Source organism: Nelumbo lutea, chromosome 5, assembly GCF_056320005.1.
Source record: "Nelumbo lutea isolate HS-2025 chromosome 5, American lotus-T2T, whole genome shotgun sequence".
NCBI classification, from domain to species: Eukaryota; Viridiplantae; Streptophyta; class Magnoliopsida; order Proteales; family Nelumbonaceae; genus Nelumbo; species Nelumbo lutea.
In genome coordinates this window covers 76,021,353-76,034,970 of record NC_142688.1, presented here as the reverse complement: position 1 = coordinate 76,034,970, position 13,618 = coordinate 76,021,353, and the positions used below count along the sequence as shown (strand labels likewise).

General features: G+C 37.7%; 1 protein-coding gene across 2 annotated transcripts; it reads left to right on the top strand.

Moving 5' to 3' along the window:
- The first annotated feature begins 8,916 nt into the window (after positions 1-8,916).
- On the top strand, positions 8,917-13,406 carry LOC148852966 (uncharacterized). Of its 2 annotated transcripts, none has more exons than XM_088946946.1 (6): positions 8,917-9,468; positions 9,767-9,899; positions 10,555-10,687; positions 11,248-11,284; positions 11,392-11,668; positions 11,795-13,406. In XM_088946946.1, exons 1-6 carry the CDS (start codon positions 9,286-9,288, stop codon positions 11,899-11,901), a joined length of 870 nt encoding a protein of 289 aa, XP_088803072.1. In that variant the 5' UTR covers positions 8,917-9,285; the 3' UTR covers positions 11,902-13,406. The 2 variants fall into 2 exon arrangements, with proteins under 2 accessions (XP_088803072.1, XP_088803073.1); XM_088946947.1 differs by having other exon boundaries at positions 11,775-13,406.
- Positions 13,407-13,618: the final 212 nt, after the last annotated feature.

The following is a 13,618-nucleotide window of genomic DNA, read 5'->3' as shown; positions in this document are numbered from 1 at the left end:
GTGGGTAGACGTGTGCAGAATACTCATGGGCAGGAGATCTGGAGTCTTACAATATATCACAATTACAAGACCTGATGTCGCTTATGTGGTCAATCGTTTATGCCAATTTATGCACTACCCATCTGATGTTCATTGGGCTGCTGCCAAGTAATTTCTTCAGTATTTGAAGCATAATCTCACATCTAGTCTGTGGTTTTCACAGTCATCCTCTTTGTCTCTTACTGCATACTCTGATGCAGATTGGGCTGGTGGATATGCAATTTTCCTAGGTTCTAATTTGGTATCATGGAGTGTTCATAAACAAACCGTCATCTCTCGTTCTAAGAGTAAAGTGCTTTGGCTGATTGCACTACTGAAGTAATTTTGATACAACGTCTCCTCTCTAATTTACAAATTTCAAATATTCATCATGTAATATTAGTTTACATAATTTTAAATATTCAAATGGGTCAACATGGTGGGTTGCAACCCATTAACATGCAATTACTAGAGGTGACAAATGGGTGTGAGTCATTAATGGGTTGGTTGGTACTCAATCCGCACCCAACCCACCATTTGCAACCCTTAAATTATAGATAATTAGTTTAGACACCACTGCCTTACAGTTCTGGATGAGAGCCAACACTAAACACAATACCGCTCAAAACACTTGTTAAACACCTAATCAGCATATGTACTAATTAGACCTGGCAATTGGGTTGGATGGGTCGGTTTGGAGTTGGGTCAAGACACCTAGATTGATTTCAGGTCAGTTTAAATTTTGGGTTGGGTTGTCAAATGCTAGACCCTAATCCTAAATATTCATGTTAGGGCAAAAAATAATTGAAATTTAAAAAGTAAAGAAAAATTACATGAAAAGTGGCAAAATTAAAAGAATTAATCTTAAAATTCTAAATATAAAATATACAAATTGAATTTTTAATAATTCAAAAGAGTAAAAACTAAATAGTAAAAATTAAAGAGTGAAAACTTCTAACAATGCATAAATAGTTTCAATTAGACCTAAAAATTGAGTCACCGGATTGACCCATGACCCAACCCTAACCCTGTTTTTTCACGTTGGGTCAGGTTCGCGGATTGAGTTTGTCAGGTCTAGTACTAATCAAACAAGTTTCATATCAAAACACTTTTCTTGGCATTTCGACATAAAATACCATTATTTTGTCTCAACTTTTAAGCCTTAAATAAGAATGGTACGAAATACAACCTTAGATTGTTGAATGGGAACAGAGTTTGAAGGGAGTACCAGTTATTCTGATGTCTGAAGGATAATTACTTTCCATTATAAAAACATTAGAGAACTAGATTAATATACTTTCTTTTGTATAATAGCTTAATATACACCCATCTTGATGTAAGAGCTAATCAGCTTGACTTAGGCCAAGAAGTCTTAGGGCTGCAGAACTCACATCGAAGTCCAGGAAGGTGATTAATTTTGAGGCCCACTCAACAGATGAGCTATTAGGGCGGCCCAACAAAGACTTAACAAATAAGTATCCCATTTTAGACCAGGGCTGTCGATGAGTCAGGTCTACCCGACACAACTGAACCGACTGAACTGATTATGTCAGTTCTGGTTCTGTGGTTTGTGTCCCATTCAACAATTGGGTGGGAATCATCTCTTACTGTTCTAAACTAATTTTTTTTCTTGTATATAAAATCATTTTGGTTAAGAATACTTCCACATTTTTTTTGATAAAATAAATGAAATTTATTAAGATTATATTATAAAAATGAAACTATAAGTTGTTATTATCATATATAATTATAGATATCAAGTATAATCAAACCAATTACGACCTAATTGGTTCGGCTCTGAGCCTATATTATATTTGATTCTGAATCTATATGATAAAATCATGGTTTTCGAATTGCTATTGATCTGGACAGTTGGACTATTCAGCCCGAGAACCGTTCAGACAACTAGTTTCATTTTACCCCAAACTCGGTCTCTGGTAAAAAACCATTGAATCGATTAATGATCCATTGATCTAGGTGATCGAACTGTCAATCTATCAACCTGTTTAATGGTTTTTTGGGAGTTTTTTATTTTTAATTATTTTTTAATTTTTATTGTTAGAACGAACTATCCATTCAAACTGACAATCGAACCATCGACTCGAAAACCAATGGCCAGAATGATTCTATTTCTAAATCATTTTTTAAAACCATGGACAGAATAAATTAATAATCGGTTCCAAACTGGTCCACCCTACCCCAAACCAAACCGGACCCATTGACAGCTCTATTTTAGACACTTTTCAGCTGGATTAGGGTCAGGGAACATACGATTCATAATTGATCTTGGACCCAGACTTACCATCAGTCCTACAATAGAATGATAAGAATCCAGCGTCCAGTTGGTCCTACCATAAAGATTAACTCCGATGTTGTCAGACGACTCAGACCCGGGCCAGAGGTAAAATCGTTTTGGCAATTAGGTCACAGGTCGAGTGGTCTAACCTATTGTACCTCTTCTGAAAAATGAAACAAAAAAAAAAAAAAAGTATTTAATAATAATATTACTTTGACCAGGTGAAGCGGGCATTCAGCAAACCGTTTTGGCTGCCAAACGTCAAAAATCAGATAAATTCTTATTAATGTATGTGTACTTAAGCAAATCCTTTGAGTCAGTGTGGTAAGACTCAGATCAGACCGGATGGTTGAACCGGTGATCTAGTGATCCAGTAGCCATCCTGGGTCTTGTTTGAACAGGACAAATAGCCTGGCTAATCAGAAAAACCATGACCCAGTCTGAGTCTTACAACATTGATTCGAAAGGTGGTCAAGAATTCTCCCAGGTTTGATACATGAAGAAATTGCATATTGCAAAATTCAAAATGCTGAGATTCAATTCATAGATCTTTCAGGTTTTAAGATTCGAACCAGAGACCAGATATAGCCCAAGAAGAACATTAATGGCTAAAAATGAGCTTTCCTCCTCTTTCCTATTATTTGATGTATCGGTGAATTCGAAGGCTGATACATATAACACATATCATACAATACTTATTAATTGGAACAGTTTAGACTTTGGTCCAAAGTGTTTATCAGATTGGATTGGACCTGGTCCATCTGTAATGAATTTATGAGTCAATTTCTGGTCTATTGATAGAAGATAAAAAATATAGGTGTCAATGGATCGGATTTAGATTAAAACCATTCTAAATTAAAACAAATTTGAACCAATTGGACAGTTCAGACATTAAATTGGACCGATCCAAAATATTTGATGGATTATGTTGAATTGAACCTGGTCCTTTGTAGTGGATTCACAATGGACTGAAAGAGATTTGACCAAATCCAATCCAATTGACACCCCATACTTTGAACTTGAAATCTTCTCAGGTATTTAGCTCTCAGAAGTATGCTTGAAATTGACATTACATATCCAACCCACTGATCTATCTTATATGGCAAGTGTTAGATTTACTGCAAACAAACAATAACTTCAAGATCTACTGGTTGACGGGCTCTATTGCTGAAACCCCAACAGGAATATATGCACCTTTTACACATTGCATTTTGAATTGGAGATCCAGTTAACAGGTAAACAATAGATCCAGGGTGCAAATAATAGGAAAAACATGGGTGTGGAGTAAAATAATAGTTACCCTCACTATTCTTATCAAGGTTCAAAGTATAGGCCGATATGCTGATAGGCAGTAGGGTTATATTGGCCTGTATCGGTGTTTTTTGTATGTTTTATTTATTTTTTCAAAGCCGGTTCAGAGGGGTGTGTTTAAGTCCCGTCTATACTTTAAACCATGGTCTGACCCGATACAAACCCTGAAGGGGCATATCAGGAAGCCATTAGCATGATATGTATCAGTTGATACGTGTCGATACTTTGAACCTTGATTCTTATGACCAAAAGGGATTGTTTAGTTTCATGGTCATTTTGTCTATTTAAAAACCATTTTGTATGACATGCATCATGAAAAATAAGAAAAATTACTAAAAAATGTTTTTTGACAGTTAGGTGTCATTAAACAACATTAGGCACCACATAAACTGAATAGTGGAAAAAACACCTTAGAATTGTGGGGAACATCGAAAAGATGTTTTCCCAACAAATGGCTCTCACACAACCTAAGAAAAATGTTTCTTTAATTTGATAAATGATTTAACCAAACAACATTTCAAATTCCATATTGGGGGAAATGCCTATGTAGCAGTAGTACTGTGCTCGTGCTATTTTTCAAATAAATGGCAATGAAACCAAACACTACCAAAGACAAGCAAGAAACTAAATGGATTTGTGTGTTATGCTTAGAGATGTTCCCAACAGCTGGGCATGACATGCTACCATGGGTGTCAATTTGTCATCTTCAAAAATGGGTTTGGATCAACCTAAACCTGACCTGCCCAACTAAGGAAGTGTTGGGTAAGTTGTGTTGCATACTTGCATTGCAATTGTGTTTTGGGTTGCTTAATATAAATTTGTGTGAAAGAAGTGTTTTTCTATCTGAAATGTTTCGAAAGCATTTTAATCTGATCAACACAAATTGCTATTTCTATTTAAAACATAGAATTTGATGTTTCAAATGATTAGTTAGAAATGCATTTTTCTAGTTGCTGAAATGGCATTTATATATGATGAGACAACACATTTTTCTCGTAAATTTGTATTGATCAACCCAATTGGTGAGTTGGATGAATTGTCCCAACGGTGGTGTGATTTTGAATCCTACTATTATCATCTCTATAAGAAAAGAGCTGATTAATACCAAAAAAAAAAAAAAATAGAATTACAACACAACACCGTTATATACCAAACAGCCCCTAAATAAAATGGGCAATTAAACCCCATTCACTCACTAAATAAATTGCTAATAATATTGTCAGTTGGCTGGGTTTGCCATGGGGTGGCCTCAACCCGAAACCTAATTAAGGAATTAAGGCTGTTCTGATCCCAACCCGATAGGATAAGACCCGATCCACTGACATTCCTTAGTTTAGGTCTTACTTAGGATGGCTGATGTGTTGACTTCTGATTGGGTTTCGTAGCATATTGTATATATTTTATTTGTAGTAGCAGATGTGTTAAGGAAATTGGTCCAATGAACATCTACCGCGTGCTAAGTCGTGAACTGCAGATCCGATCCACACCCAGAGATCCCGACTAGAACCAGAAGAAACCATGGCCCTGTTCAAGAATGTGAGGGCAATTTTGTCATGAAAAAGGTACGAGTTTGGCACGCATGCTGGCATGCGTTTTCTTTGTCGCCAAAATCGCGCACAACATTCAACTTGCAACAAACACGAATTCCCATGCAACCCACCACGACCGTTCCACGTTTAAATGACTAAAATACCCTTGCATGTGCCTCGTACGCCTGTTTGTGTAGCAGACAATAGTCTCCCCCCAGACGAGCCGAACTGAGATGAGCTGAGCCGAACCGAGCCGAGCCGAAGAAAGAATGCCAACTGCCAAGTGCCAACCCGGACGGCCTTCAATCTCTGACAAGAATAGTATTTTATATTTGACAAAGGAAAAGGCAAAGGTTTATTACAATCATTATCTAAAACAGTCTAGGTTTTATTTTAATATCTAAAATACCCTTTCTACACCGCCAGAATATCTAAAATACCCCTCAATCAATCCGCCGATGGCAGCTGTAGCCTGTATGTTTCCTCAGCCCAAAGGTTTGCGGCCTCCGGCCACCACCCCACCACCCAATCCAAGTCAGGTCAACGACATTCCAACTTGCCTCCGTTTATTTATTTTATATTCATATTTAAATAGAAGTGATAGAATCAGTCAGCAGACCCTAGAATTGGTTTGCTGGATATGGATCGTTTATTTCCAAAACCCTAGATGAGTTTTCCAAGTGGCAGCAGCTCATTTAACTTTGAGGGGCCATAATACTCCAAAAATTACATGATTATACATACTACCATATTGTGCGTCTGATAGGAATCAAAACCCAAATTGATTGAGTTGGCAGGCAGCATCTCTCCCTTACAAACCTCAGATTGCCCATATAAGTTTACTAGTTATCTGCCACATAGCATACCCAAAAAGCTGCATGATGATACTACATTCTTGACCATCTGATGGGCATAAAACCCAAATGTATTGAGTTGTCAAGCAGCATCTCACCCTTACAAAAATACAAAGTAGGTCCTGATATTCTTCACTATTTTGATTTAAAGAGGTTTCCTCAGATTGGAGACAAATTTTTATCCAAGAATGGCATATACTAAGCACCAGACCCCACCTTGCATTGGCATTAAATTCCTTCTGACACCAATCCTCTTATTAAAATCTCAACCTCATGTGAGGGGTTCCTTGCTTAACCATGGCCACTATTTATTTTCTTTATACTTTATTTAATATAAATTAGTTTTAATACGTCTGGATTTCATTTTAAGAATTAATTAGGAGTTAAATATTATATTGTCCTAAAATATGTGACAGCATTTGTTAAAGAAGGCTAAAAAGGATAATGTTGCAAACCATCCTTCCAAAAAAAAAACAATTAAAAAAGAAATCATTTAAACAAACAGCACCCCAACAGTCAGATCCTTTGATCTAAAAATTTGGTTCCATATGGGCCCAAATAATGGTACCAGGTGGGCCCAAATCCATAATCTCCGTAGGGCTGCAAAAATCCAATGGTTGACCTCAATCATGATCTTTTCCTATATATTTTAACCTTTTCTAGTTACCATCTATCCTTTTCCCTCATAAACATATACAATCAATCCCATGATTCAATGTTCCATTGCAAAAATGGAAGAAAAACAATGGTTGATGATGTTTGCTAGTTGTACATGCAGAATTATGATTACACATATTGGACCCAATGTGATGGTTTTCTGCCTTCTCCTTTATTCTATTAGGGTTGCAAAACAATATAAGTCTGTCCAAACTTGAATTCGAATTCGACCTTGATGCAGGCAGCTATAATCCATGTCCAATGAGGGAGTGACACGTGATCAAATCGAGAAATGCCACATGGTCAAGCCAAGGAGGGACACCTAGATGAGCCAAGGAATTATGACATGTCATACCCTGGACTGCCATGTTAGCATTGAGGAAATGCCACATGTCTCACTACAAATAAGACACATGGTGGACATCGGCGAGGTACTAGCCAGCCACCCAAGTCGGTGTGAAACATGCAGGCCATGTTGGAGAATAGTTCATTTAGGTTGCATTTGGAAAGAATGCAAATATGTGCGAATATAAATATGTAGTGTAAAACGGTTCATATAAATTGTAAAGTTGGGTTTGTTTTGCATTGACAAATTTACCTTCTTACCCAACAAACTTTTGGCTGTAATGGATGCAAACATGAATTTCAAAAAAGTATATGATTTTTTTTTTTATCAAAAGCCCACTTGAATGCAAATTTACTTCTTTTTTATTGATATACTTTTACATCTTATTATCAATGTAAATATGCATTAGTCTGTCATTTGTCAATACAAAAATATAATGTTGCCAAGCACAAACAAAAATGAAACAGAATACAAATTTGCCCTGAACCGGGATTTACACTCCATTTGCATCGTTTCCAAATGCAGCCTTAAGACTCCCTAGGAAGACAACATATATCCCACAAATGGGAAGTGCAATGGCTCACCGGATGTCCATATAAGGGCACACCGGCCCAAGTAACACTCTCAATATATGCACTCTTGCATTCCAACTGTCTTTGTCTCTTCAGCTCTTCTTATATTTACAAGCTCACAGGTCAGACCATCCAAATCCTTCAGCGGTCTTACTAACTTGAGTGTCGGAGATTCTCTCCCCAGGGATCCACCTCACGGCATCTGACCATTTCTATGCTTACAGGTCGCTACAACAGCTCATCCAAGACACCAACTCGAGACACCTCAACTCGTCTGACTCACAAACTCAAGACAACATCAAATCCAATTAATATTTATAATTGGAGTGAATTAATGCGGATCCAGTGAAGTCCACCCCTATTTTGTTCCATCCAATATGACTGCATCTATAAAAAAATTTTATTTTATTTATTGGTAATGTTGGGTTGAATGTTGCATTTTTACTAAAATTAGAGGTTTGAGTCTCACAAAAGTTATTTTCAATTCATTTTATTTATGATATACAATATCAAAGTCATTTAATTAAATTATTTTATTAATATTTACTTTTTTTGATAATTTTTATTCTAATATATTAATATTATAAATATAATATTAAACATTTGATATATAGTATTAAACATTTTTTATATATGAGATTAACCCTGCTTTGAATTGGCATGAAATACTGCCGACTAAACTAGACACTTATCATACTTTGATGGGTGGATCTAATAAAGAAAATGGAATAATTACTTAAACCCCTTTAGGGTTTCAGACATACATATTAACCATCTTAGGGTTTTCAAAGCTACACTTGTCTCTTTCTAACTGCCCTCCTCCACCCCTTTATGCTTTACAAGGTGGCAATTGGGTCATTGAGTTGAACTGGCGAGAGAAACCTTTTCCTCTCTCACCACCCCCTATGCTGCCTTGTTTAATTAATAACCCTCCTCTCTCAAACCTCTCTCTCTCTCTCTCTCCATATGATTATTATTTAAATAATGTGTAAAATAAGGGGAAAATAAGTAAAGTTTGACTGTTGACCACCGTAATCTGGGTTCCTCCGTTATTGAAAATCTCCGTACCGTTTTTGCCACTAGCTTCCATGGTGACGACAAGCCTCGTATTCTTTCATTCCGATTCTCAAGGTGAATTTTACAAGAGATTTGCCGCCAAGGCAATTATGTAATATCGAGTAAGGGGGAAGGGTATTTGGGTCACTGAAATCAAGCCTTCCCTCACACCAGCTAGTTTTCACGGTGGAGATGAGATGACAACGATGAGTGACGACAATAATGTAATTGGTGGGGGCTGTGGTTTAGTATATATTAAAACATGTCCGTATTATGTGTGAATGGTTTTCTTTCTTTCCTTTTTCCCTCCCTCCTTTTGCTTTCTTCCCTCCCTTTCGCGCTCTCTCTCTCCATCTCTAGTCTCTTTCTCTCTCTCCTTGATCCCTAACCCAACTGGCTGATCCTGAAACCCTCTCCCTCGCCACCAAATCCATCACCTCTAAATCTAGAGAAGAACCTCTAAATTTAGAGGGTTATCTTTCTGTTTTGTGTAGTCTAATATCGTTCCATATAGATCATTGTATTTCTCTGCTGAGTGATAAGAGTTGTTGTCAAGGGCTGTGCCTCATCAAAATCTGCTAACTTTGAAGGAAGGAAGGATCAAGGAGAAGAGGAGAGAAAAGGGTTTAGAGGTGGAAGTCTGAAGATGACTCCAGCAAATCTAGCGGGCCAGTTTGGAGATACCACTTACACTAAAGTGTTTGTTGGGGGATTGGCTTGGGAGACCCAGAAAGAGACCATGAAGAAATACTTTGAACAGTTTGGAGAGATTTTGGAAGCTGTTGTAATCACAGACAAGAACACCGGAAGATCCAAAGGCTATGGATTTGTATTCCCCTTCTTTTCCATTCCATAATTCCTTCATTTCTTTTTCTTCCATCTTTTCTTGGTCTTAACTGTATAATTTTATCCTTTTATCTTTTGTTGATTTTGCTTCAAACAGTGGATGGTTTGAAGCTCGCCCAAGATCTAGATGTAGGTTTTTCTTCAATGGAAAGAAATCATACTGATCCAGAATTATCAAGAGAATCAAGATCCACACTTTTTTTTTCTTTCTTTCTCCATTGTTTTTCTTATTATGGGTGATTTAGTGATCAGTCTATTTTTTCTCTTCTTTTCTATTTTAGGTAACTTTTCGTGAACCTGAAGCGGCCATGAGAGCTTGTGTGGATGCTGCTCCTGTGATAGATGGGAGGAGGGCTAATTGCAATCTTGCTTCTTTGGGTGTTCAGAGATCCAGACCTTCAACACCACAACATGGTATCACTTTTCTTTCTCTATTTCTCTCTCTCTCTTTTTCTTCTTCCCTCTATATTGTCTTGTCTTCTCTTTTCTGTTTTTATCCATTCTCCTCTTTTACCAAGTTATTATTTCTCTCAATGCTCCTCTTCTCTCCTTTTCTCCTTTCTCCTTTATTCAGTTCAATATATGAAAGTGAATCAATAGAAAAATAAAAATTCCACTTACGGCATAAATCAGATCTAACCCATATCAAATTCTTCCTTGTATTTTCTTTCTCTAATGCTTTTCATGTTACACCATTCTCATCCCCATTCATCGGAAGCGCTGTATATACATGTATACATAATATGTATGCATGTATGTATCCATGTATGTATATATGTATGTAGAAAAAGAACTTCCTTTTCATCTTCTAATTTGCAAATGTATGTTTGCAAATTAGAAGGATGATTCATACTTCTCATCAGTACTTGAGGGAGAAGGCATATTTGATATTCCTTTGAAGGGATGTTGTATAACAACCTGTGGAACAAAAAGGATATCTCATCTAAGAAAGACAAAGAAAAAGAAGAAAAAAAATATTAATTTCTTAAGCTTTCCTTGCTTGGTTTATCTATCATTCTCATTTCTTCTCCTTTCACTGTATAATTATATATACTCTTCTCATGGTCAGGCGCAGGCAGAAACTTTAGGGTAATGAGCTCTTTTCACTCGGGCCTTCAAGGTGGGGTAGGAACAGCTTTTCCTTCTGCTGCAACCTTCCCTCATTATGCCATCCAACAAGGGATTCCTTACAATTTATATGGGTAAGCTTTCAAACAGTTATAAATAGGAAGCTGCACGTGCATTGCCAGTTCACAGCACACACATACACACCACCACATTGATTAAACTACTTCCATCATGTGTGGATGCATGCTTGTCCACCCATGTCATGCATGTACATAATTATATATGCATGCACACATACACATGCATGCAGTGGTAATTAATTAATGCCACTGAACTACATGAAGCTTAACTATATCTCTCCACGTGAACATGTGAATGCATGGTGCATGCCACTCATACACCCATGCGTGATGATAAGATTAGCTTGCTGCTGCTTCACCAGCTGCATGTGATGGAAAGGTCTCACATGCAACATCATCATGGAAATGCATGCCACATGCATCCATAATGTGTATGTAACTCATACACCAATGATGATCATTAGACTAGCTTGACTCTACTGCTTCACCAGCTGCATGTGATGGAAAGGGCTCACATGCATCATCATCATCATCATCATGTAAATGCATATTCAATTCAGTTTCTATTCTAAGTAGTCCCTAACCATTTCTCTCTCTCTCTCCACACATTTCAGGTACTCTCCATACTCACCAGAGTATAGCTATCTTGCGGTTTGTAATACTGCCTCTTACTTCTCTACTGATCTCATAGTTGTTAATAAGGCATAGTTTCCCTCTGAAGAGTAACTTATGTTGGGGTGATGTTTAATTTGGTGCAGAGTTATTACAGTATATATGGAGGAGGAGCAATGTCCCAGTATCCAATGTATGGGACTGGGGCCGGTGGAATGGTCACCGGAACCACCGCCGCTTTCTACCCCTACCTCCACTTCGGGCAGGGCAATGGAGGAACTGCGGCCTACACGGGTGGGCAGGGATACGGCTTCCAATATCCCCAACACCTGTTTCAATACTCCGGCGTTGGTTCAACCGGGTTCGCCCATCACTACGGCGGTGGACCTATGTCTCTTTCTCCTACTCCACCCTCTCAAGCAGGTTCGTGCCATTTTTCTGGTTCAATTATATCTAATCTATGTTAAACAAAGCATTCCGTGTTTAGTTGATATTCTCACCATGTGGTACTAATATATATCTTTAACAGTGTGTTTTACTCTACAACAGGCGTGACCATGGCTCTCACAGCTCCAACTCTTCATGCCCCAACACCTCACCACTACAGACTTGTTCCTACCCACTTCCAACCATCAGCAGAACAACCTTCGGCTTAACCATGGTTAAAAATCTCTCTCTCCCTCTCCCTCTCCCTCTCTCTCTCTCTCTCTCTCTCTCTCTCTCTCTCTCTCTCTTCTATTCTATTCTATTCTCTCTCTCTTCCTTCTAACACAAGCCCAAGTTTGGAACCTTGGGGCTTCTCACCAAATTAGCCCCCCATAGGGGCTAAAATCATCCTTGAAACTTGGAGAAAATCCCTCCAAGCAACAGTGCATGTCCTTTAAACTGGGCGACTTCCCTTTGCATTTAGCTCAAGGTTGGGCTACATCATCAGGCACTCAAGTTTGTGTGGTTCCCTAGAGAACCAAGGAATGTTGTTGTGGCTGCAGGTCACCAACTTTAGCCAATTGATGGGGCTAAGTTGGAAACAATTAATCCCCTAACATATATATGAGCCCTTGGAAAGGCTGCAGATGAGAAGAGAAACAGTACTAGTGATCTAACTTGGACTTGCAGAAATATTGTAAATTCAACAAACCAGATAGCAAGTCCTTACTTCCAACATACATTGGGATTTGAAGTTTGCTGAACTGGCTAATTTCTTTTGAGACTCCAGCTAAACATGATCTCTAAATCTATCTAGAGAAGACAGTTTTTATCAAACCAAGGGCACAGGATGCCGTAGAGTTATATTTGTGCTAACATCAGCCCTAGTCCTAGATGTCCTTCTTTTTCAAAATGACCAAAACTGTTTTGTTTAATTTTTTGTGACTCATGATCATCATCAGGTGTTTAAATGCTTTACCAACTTCACGTAACTCTCATATAACCTCTGTGTAACCATGTAATCAACCCTCATTGTCTTCCCTTAGGGTAAGGGAAGGTACTGCATTGACTTATGTTTTTTTTTTTTTTTTTTTTTTTTTTTTTTTTTTTTTTTTTTGTACATTCATCGTGGCTGAACATTGGGAGTTTTAGCCCGATTTAACTCAGAGGGGCGCTACTTTTTGGCAATTAGCGCATACCTCCTGTCATCAACCTTACAAGAACTCCATTAATGGCTTTTGGAGATCCAACTCACTTGTAGGATTGTTTTCTTCGTTTTTTCCCCACTCTGTTGGACTTTTTGTGGTGTCAAACCAGACCAAGGAGATAACCCTTGAGAAATATTTTGTGTCTCTTGTGTTAAGTCTCCTCTAACCCCTCCTACCATGGTTAGGACCAAGGTTACCTCTCTCTCTCTCTCTCTCTCTCTCTCTCTCCCTTCCCCCCACTCCCCTCTCTCATCTCTCTCGCTTTCTCTCATTGAATCATCTATGTTGAGAAGAACCTTGATACTTTTTAATATGTAAAATCCTAATGTTTGTATTGTAATAAGTAGGCCTATTACTTGAAAACAAGACTCATTCTCCATTGATGTCTTTTGGAGGTGGGTACTTTCAGTTGATATTGTAGAAGTAGTTTAGAGACTGATTTGGTTATTACTGCTGATGCTTTAATATTAATGATAAAAGTGAACTCAGTATCTGTTAATCAATTTCTTACTTATTGTTTATTATCATCGTCATGAATCTCAATTCGGGATTCTGTTCTATTTGGTGTCATATCCACTGTTAAATTATGAGCGACTTACTTAATCGGGATGGCAGATCATGTATGCAAAAACCATATCTTTACTGGGCATGTCTGAGCTATACCTCTGCTTTATTTGGTATTCAAATAGAAAGATTGTACATCAGTTTTCCAAGAAAATAGCCAACCGAGCAACGATAA

Coding starts and splice junctions, on each gene's coding strand:
- LOC148852966 (XM_088946946.1), top strand. CDS start 9,286: ATGACTCCAGCAAATCTAGCGGGCCAGTTTGGAGATACCACTTACACT. Junction 9,469..9,766: donor GATCCAAAGGCTATGGATTT/GTATTCCCCTTC, acceptor TTTCTATTTTAG/GTAACTTTTCGTGAACCTGA. Junction 11,669..11,794: donor TACTCCACCCTCTCAAGCAG/GTTCGTGCCATT, acceptor ACTCTACAACAG/GCGTGACCATGGCTCTCACA.